At 40.5% G+C, this 8,669-nt stretch overlaps 1 protein-coding gene across 1 annotated transcript; it reads right to left on the reverse strand.

The window, feature by feature from the left end:
• Positions 1–5,864: 5,864 nt before the first annotated feature.
• LOC114314190 (cytochrome P450 714C2) lies at positions 5,865–8,173 on the reverse strand. The gene is made up of 5 exons (XM_028260652.2): positions 7,787–8,173; positions 7,468–7,694; positions 7,114–7,364; positions 6,650–6,995; positions 5,865–6,526 (listed from the first exon to the last, which is right to left on the reverse strand). The coding sequence occupies exons 1-5, from the start codon at positions 8,067–8,069 to the stop codon at positions 6,095–6,097; spliced, it is 1,539 nt and encodes a 512-aa protein (XP_028116453.2). The 5' UTR covers positions 8,070–8,173; the 3' UTR covers positions 5,865–6,094.
• Between the last annotated feature and the right edge of the window lie 496 nt (positions 8,174–8,669).

Below are 8,669 nucleotides of genomic sequence, written 5' to 3' on the forward strand. Positions count from 1 at the left end.
TTAACTTGTGCTCCAGACGTCTAGCGTGCGATTCTCTTCGCCGCCGGTGTCTGTCTGGGCTCTGTGAGTGACCAAAACTTCTAGTGCGCTTATCTCGCGCATCTCTTGGAAGTCCTCCTGGGGAAGTCTCCAGGTCCGCCATGTTCTGAACGGCGGGGAGTCTGTCTCTCCGTTTGGCTGACTTCGGGGTAACACCGTCAATGGCGGACAACGGTATTTCGTCGTTGTTCGCCATAGAAGGCGATCAGATGAGCTTGGAGGACAAGGTTATGTCTGCAAAAGCTTCCCACAGACGGCGCCAATTGTACGGGGCGGATATATTCGTCGTTGTTCGTACTCCTTGCGTTCAAACTCCGTGATCAACCTGCGAACGCAACGGCGGTAAGCTACCCGACGGGGTGTTGCCGGAAAACCCCTCAGACGATCAAGTTAGCACACACTTAGGGAGAGAGAGAGAGAGAGGCTTAATGAATATTAGGTTTTTCTTACCAAATGATGTTCCATCCCACCATGGGGGGTGTAGTCATGCTTATATACTTTCTGCGTTCACCTCTGCACCCATTCGTCTATTGACACGTGGAGCTGCTCTCCCATCTGTCAGCGCAAATCCAACTAAACACCACCTAATCAAACTGCCAAACAACATTAGCAGGAACGGGGCAGCCCGACGACATCACCTTGGCCTCATATGACCGTGCTACGTAACGAGTCTGACGGCGCCACTCACCGAGCTCAGTAGCATCCCGGTACGACTGAGCTCCAGACAGGTTAAGTCGGTATTCAGAAGACCTTTTCCGCCGAGCTAAATGTATGAACCACGAAACCTGGGTTGGCAGACAATCATCTCGGCCAAGATAGCTCGGCTCAAACATGGGCCTGGAACTCGACCGAGCAAACCAGCTTTGGGCCAGCCCAAGTTAGCTCGGCCCAAACATGCTCGGCCCTCCTTCTGCTCGCTTCTACCACGGCCCAAAGCTAAATTATGAATCTCCCTCTCACCATCCATTGAGGAGCAGGATGGCTATATAAGGGGAGGAGTCTCATTTGTAGGGGATCCAGAAGAGAGGAGATCCAAGAGAGCTCTGAGAGTAAAGCACTTGCGAGGGTGAAAGCCTTGTAAAGCTTTGTACACAACTATACTTGTATAGTGAATACATTCTTCCACCTAAACTTTGTGTTTTAGTTAGTGTGGTTGAGTGGGGAAGGCTGACTTAGGTGCAACCAAGTGGGTTGATAAGCATCTAAGACCGCACGGTTGGCTTGGAGCGTGACAGTTGGTATCAGAGCGAGGTTACGTGAGAAAGTAACCAAGGGAGGTGTACATGGATACGTCTGGCGACGAAGGTGCTAATGTCCCCAAGGCGAAGAAGCTCTCAACAAAGGACTCGATTGCAGCATTGGAGGCATGACTCGAAGGGATGATGGAGAATGTGGCAGAGCGGCTCACTAGAATGAAAGAAGCTTTAGTTGGCCCTGGTAAGCCCGCATCCCATATAAGAGAATTTTTCTCTTACTTTGCTAGTCTTGTTGCTAGGGTAGAAGAGTTGGAGGAAAAGGTTGACTCCTGCGAAGAAAGGGTGAACTTGTCTTTCTCTGAGGTAGCTAGAGACAGTCCCGCCCAATGGAAGGCCCTAGAGGCAAGAGTGGCTAGCTTGGAAGTGGAATTAGAGTTGTGCAAGAAGGCCATAGTCGTTGGCAATGGAGGAAATTTGGCTCCAACAAAGCGGAAGGTTCATGCGCCAGAACCTAAAAGCTGTGATGGTGCGAGGGATGCCTGAGAGATTGACAATTTCATTTGGAACATGGAGCGGTATTTTGAGAACGTCAACATCGTAGATGAAGACGAGAAGGTGCAGACCGCTAGCTTGTATTTGAAGGACACTGCAATGTTGTGGTGGAGGAGGCGGTACGCCGACATGGAGAAAGGTTGTGCAAGATAGAGACTTGGGCAAAGCTCAAGAGAGAATTAAAGAAGCACTTCTACCCTGTCAATGTCGAATTCCAAGCATACAGGAAGCTGCGCAAGCTAAAGCATGAGGGTTTATTGCGGGACTATGTGAAGGAATATTCTACACTGCTATTGGAGATCCCCGATATGGCAGAAAAAGAGGCATTGTATGGCTTCCTAGATGGTTTGCAGCCTGCAGTAAGAGAGTTGTAGAGTCAGGGAGTAAAAGACCTTGCAACAGCCCTAGCGGAGGCAGAGAAGTTGGATGACTTCAATGCACTAAGGAAACCCTAGGGCACAAGAGAGACTCATACCAAAGGAGGGAGACAGTCTCCACAAACCATCGATGATGAGCGCAGTGATGAAGAGTCCCAAAAGAGACAGGAACGACGAAAGAATGGGCAACGCACCGGATCTCCAAAGAAGAAGCATGAAGACAAAGGGTGGCTTGAGTGTTCCTGTGCAACGGACCGCACATGGTGAGGAACTGCCCAATGAAGAAGGCGTTTAGTGCCATGAAGAAGAAAGAAACAAAAGGCTCCAATAGCGAAAGTCCTTCAGAGAAGGAAGCACAACTGGGGAGCATCCAACTTCTTGGGTTAATATCCAAGAAGAATGAGAAGATGCAAGAGTCGAGGAGCATCCAGAAGAAGGATGTGCTTTACGCAGAGGTGAAGGTTAATGGGATAACTTCACATGCGTTGGTAAATACAGGTGCCACTCATAACTTTGTGAGCACTGAAGAGGCTAAGAGGCTGGGCTTGAAAATGAAAGAGGACAAGGGCTGGTCCAAGCCAGTAAACGCAAAGGCCAAGCCAATCCAAGGTGTAGTGAGGAGTGCTGACATGACCATTGGGAGTTGGACTGGATAGGTGGAGTTCTCAGTCATTGAGATGGATGACCACCCCATAATCCTAGGGATGGATTTCATAAGGAAGGACAATGTGATGCCAGTCTCGCATGCTGCAACCATGTTGTTGTTTGCAGGTGATCGACCATGTAAGGTCCCGTTGGTGGCCAGGAGTCAGCTACTCAAAAAGAAGGAGAAGACACTTGCGGCAATGCAGCAGACTAAGCAGTATGGCAAGGGTAAGGACGAAGTGGTAAGCACTAACAGTAACAACAGAGAAAGATTGTATCAAGATGTGGTGACTTGGTATGCTTCTACGTGACGAGGGCGTCACGAGATCAGGTGGGGGAGAGTGTCACGCTCCGAGAATTTTTGTGACACAATGAACAGCGTTTGAGGTGTGCTGAAGGCACTGAAAGGTTCCGGAAGGTGTGAGAACGAGCTAGAGTATACTGGAAGGCTCTAGAACCTAGTGGAAGGGTCCGGAGTGGCCTAAAAGATTTCGGAATATGGTGGAAGAACCTTGGAGGGTCCAGAAAAGTCTGGATGGGTTTGGAACATTCTAGAATATCATGGAGAAGCCTACCATGTGCTACACTAGTATAGAGAATTCTAGAAGGTAGTAGAAGGGTAGTTATCCTAGATATTTCTATGGAGGGTTCTAGATGAGAGCTTGTAGCCCTTGGATCAAAATGATCCTAGCCATCCATTGAGGAGGAGGATGGCTATATAAGGGGAGGAGTCTCATTTGTAGGGGATCCAGAAGAGATGAGATCCAAGAGAGCTCTAAGAGTAAAGCACTTGTGAGGGTCAGAGCCTTGTAAAGCTTTGTACACAACTATACTTGTATAGTGAATACATTCTTCCACCTAAACTTTTTGTTTTAGTTAGTGTGGTTGAGTAGGGAAGGCTGACTTAGGTGCAACCAAGTGAGTTGATAAGCATCTAAGACCGCACGGTTGGCTTGGAAAATCCAAGGCCATGACACTACGCTGGAGTTGTTACCGGAGGGGGTACTGCACACGCCGGTGTTTTCGCCACTGCGAGAGAGAGAGAGAGAAAGAGAGAGAGAGACTCTAGAGCTGGGTTGGGTGTGAGAATGAATTTAGGGATTTCAGCATTTGATTTTATTTTTTATTTTTTTAAGTATTTGGTGCTCGAAATTTTTATTTTGGCGTTTTTTTTTATCGTACCTTTCACGACAATAATTGCGTGTCGTGGAAAGTGTAATATTTTAAACTGCTGACTTTTTGTCTGTCGTAGAAAGTATAATTTTTAATGGTTGGCTTTTTGTGCGTCGTGAGACGTTTAATATTTTTAACAGTTGGTGTACACATGTCGTGTATAGTTGATGTATTAACGATATGTCATATACACGTCATAAAAAGTTTTATTATTTACAGCTAACATTGCAAGCCGTAAAAAAATCATCTTTATTAGCATTCACGACCTACACAATAGACACGTCGTGGTTGGAAAATTATTTACGACATACAAAAAAGACAAGTCGTAAGAGTGAGAAACTACAGCTTATATTTATTATATGTCGTTGAAGTGAAACCGTAAATTCAATTTTATTGTACTGACAAGATTTGGGTCACGTCTGATCCATTGACAGTTTAGAGTCCGATAGCAACAAACATAGCTTTTTAATTAGTTTGTGATATATAATTTAATTCATTGAAGGTTTTTGGTTGCGCATTTGTACAGAAAAATTGAAGGGTAAATCACATTTTGTCCTTTTTATGTTTGTCCATTTTTTCATTTTGGCTTTTAAGGTTTTTTTTTTTTTTTTTTTTTTTTTCACTTTAGCTCTTTATGTTTCAAGTTTTTCTCAATTTACTCATATAGCTAACTTTTGTTAAAAATTAAGACAGAAAACGACATATTAGCTATCACGTGGTATAAAAATATTTTATTATATATAACTCACTTTTTTGACACAAACTCAAATCCTAATATAATAATATTTTTTTATATTATCTGACAATTATCATGGCATTTTCTGTCTAATTTTGAACATAAATTAACTTTAGAATAAGGGTGATTATGGATCTGTCCAACCCATACAACCCGACAAAACCGACCCAACCAAATTGATTTTGGACAGATGAGTGTCTTTTGGCGGATGGATGCGGATGAAGTATTTCAAAATTTGAAAATGCAGTTCGGATAGCGGATCAACTATCCCGCACCCGCATGAACCTGATCCATCGTAAATGAAATTCAAAAAAAAAAAAAGAAAAAGAAAAAAAGAAACCACTAACGAGTAACAACATAGATTAGAAATAATAAAATATATACTTTTGTGAAAATGTAAAACAATACCTAAAAAATATGCATCCATGGTGCCATGGTCTATTATAGACAAATAATGCATATTTTTTTCATATTACCATTTATTAGAGATTGTAAAAGTTATGAATTATAATTTAAAAAAATGTCTAAAATTTGTAAAGTCCAAACCGCCAAACTGATCGCATCTATCCGCCAACCTGCATGGTCCGCTCAATAGATGGTGGATGGATGTTGATTGATTTTTTTCAATCCGCCCAATTTTGAACGGATGGCGGATGGGATACCACCCGACCCTACCCGATTTGTGATCACCCTTACTTTAGAAGTAAATTTGGAAAAACTTGAAACTTGAAGAATCAAAGTGGAAAAAAATAAGTTTTAAGAGTCAAAGTGAGGAAGTAACTAAACATAAAAGGAACAAAGTGTAATTTATCCAAAATGGAACTAGTGAAGCTGTATTTATCTTAGTCTTATATTTTGTACTCAAAGCTCAGAAAATACATGGCTCAAATATTTTTTTTTTGGGTGAATGATAAATTTTTTTTGCGTGAATGGCTCAAATATGATATTGTGCATGCTACGTTTATTAATTTAAATCTGTACTACACAAAAGATTGTATTACACATTCAAAATTTAATGTTAAACGTTTTGTTTTGGAAGTCACTGAATTTAAATGAAAAGAAAAAAAAAAAAAATCCTAAATAATACAACACAGCTTACTTGAGATAGACCTCGGAAACAGGAAGCAACCTAACCTACACAGATGATGAAAGTAAACAACTCTTTTCACAGACACTTCATTGTTATGTATATTTTTCAAGCTTATTACAATTTTACAAAAATGGAAGAACTGAACGTCATTCTTTTACTTTATTACATAACTAGACTTGCTCATGCATTGTGTCTGCCCGACAACTAACATGTATACATGAAACCACATAATCACCCAATTCCTTTATATAGCATTAGATATGATTCTTTAGTATTCCTCAAAGATTCACTTAGTCAACTTCTGCATGATAAGGTTTACTCCATGTCCTGGTCGTATAATATTCTCCATCACTGGGGAGTGGACATAATTTGCATCAAGGGAAAAGGAAAATTTGGAGAGAATGATAGCTAGAACAACCTTTATCTCCAGCATCGCAAATAATTGTCCAGCACAGATATGGGGACCATTACCAAAAGGAATATATGCTTGAGGGATTTTGCAAGCACTTCCTATGCCATTAGCAAACCTATCCGGGTTAAATTTGCTTGGGTCAGGACCCCAAAGTTCAGGGTCATGGTGAAGTGGCATCACAGCAACCCAAACGCCAACACCTTTTGGAATTTCAAGGTCTCCGAACTTCATATCTTCTAGGGTTTCTCTTGCTATAAAGGGTCCTGGAGGGTAGAGTCTTAATGATTCTTGAATGACTGATGTCAACTACAATTCAAATTAAAGGAAAATATAATTAATTTTCACAAATCTTGCTAATGAACAGATTGTGCACGAGGAAAAAACTCATCCACAAATTTTTAATGCAAAAATTTCTTGACTCATACTTACCACTTTCATTTTGCCAAGCATAGTGGCATCGGGCAAGCTTTCACCACAAACTTCAGCAACCTCTGCACGGGCACGATCTTGCCATTCTGGATGTGTTGCAAGCAACATCAAGGTCCAGGCTGCAGTGTTTGCTGTGCTTTCAAGCCCTGCTAGGTAAACATTCTTACAGTTGTCGACTATGAGTTGTTCTGCTGCAGCTAGTCCAGGAGCACTCATCTTAGCTCCATTGATGATCGCTTGTAGTACATCTACCTTAGATGAATGCTCTTTTACAATACTCATAATCAGTGAATGTATCTCTTTCTTCAATCTCCATTTCTCTAAATTGCTCTTGGTTGGAATGTACCTAAATAACAACTATTTTTAAAAGCAATCTAAAGACAAAAAAAGAAGCAGAAATACTTAAAAATAATTACTTCACAAATCCAAAATGACACATGATAAAAAGATCTTCAAACACCTACCACAAACCAGGAATGCCGCTGACTAGGAGTGGAGTTTTCATGGCCCTTTCGAGACGCTTGAACCTTGATTGCAATTCATTAATCACTTTGGAATTGCTATGCCCAAACAATGTTTCAGAGATGACAATAGAAGCAAAGCTCTGCAAATCCTCATCAACCTTGATATTTGCTGTCCCACTTTGTTTTTCTATTTCAGTCTCCCATGTGTTGATTAGTTTGTTTGCAGAGTCTAACATTATGTGCACCAAATTCTGCATCATATTTTTCCCATTTGATCAATTTCTCTATGGAGTAAATAGTTTGCAAATTCAAATTGTAACAGCTACGGTGAATATTTTATATTTGTATTAGTACCTTAACTTTATCCGCATAGAACTCAGGAGCTATGGTTTTTCTTTGGTGAGCCCAGAACTCTCCATCTGAGGTAAGTATGCCCTTACCGAGCAAGGTTTCTGAGTTCTTTTGTAGGAAAAAAGGCTTTCCCAACTTGAGTGATGTGGAGAGGCTTATTTCCTTGGCCAAATGTGGATCAGTAATGTAAACCACTTGATATGTTCCCAAAGCAAAGTTGTACCTTTGACCTGTCAAAATCCACTCCAAATCAACATTTGTGATTGGAAATTACATGAACAAGTATAGCAGTAAATGGGTTTTGCAATTGGTTAATACATACCATACTGTTTAGTCCAATGGTCGAATAATGGGAAGGTGAATCGAGCCCAATCGTGTGTGGCTTCACCATCTTGAGTAAGAGCTTTGATGTCTTTGGGTTGGAATCTGATGAAATCAGGAGTGTTACCAAGAAGAAATGAAGGTGAAGGACCTCTCAGACCTTGGGTACGAAGCTTTGATCGAAGCCTCTGAGGCCTCACCCAAAATCTATTGAAGAGATAGAGGATGAAACTGGTTAAGAAGAGCAACCCCACAGAGAAAGCAGATTTGAAGAGCAATTCCATATCTTCAATTCTAATGTTTGTTTCGTTTTTTCTTTTTTTTTTTTCCCTATAGAACTTTGCTCTTTGGTCTGTGTTTGTTTTTCTTTCACTGGTTTGGCATATATTTATATAGAAGAGAAGAGAATGCAGGTTGGGAAATTATAATAATAATGTAATAATATGCCATTTTTTTTTGTTTTCAATGGTTGCCAATTTCGACTATCGCCACCTTAGCGGGATTCCATTTTAAATAATGGAGAGATATTATATGAATAAAAAATAGAAAAGTTTCAGCCATTTGGACTATTCAAAAATGTGCAGAATCGCACAATTCTCACTTGCGTAGTCAATAATTTGTAATTATTTTTTTTAATTACAAATACATAAGATTTATTTTAAATACAAATTAGTCCTTATAATTTGCAAAATTACAAATATTTCTTATCAGAATTTTTTATTTAACTAAATTAACTAAAAAAATAAAATTTATAACTGCTCACCTATATAATAAAAGGGTAAATTACACTTTAACCCTCCTATGGTTTACCTAAAAAATACGGAGCTTCCTGTAATTTCATTTGTAACATTTGAATCCCTTGAACATTATACCAGAGTGCAATT

The sequence above is a fragment of the Camellia sinensis genome, chromosome 3 (assembly GCF_055761805.1).
Source record: "Camellia sinensis isolate YWXY chromosome 3, ASM5576180v1, whole genome shotgun sequence".
NCBI lineage: Eukaryota > Viridiplantae > Streptophyta > Magnoliopsida > Ericales > Theaceae > Camellia > Camellia sinensis.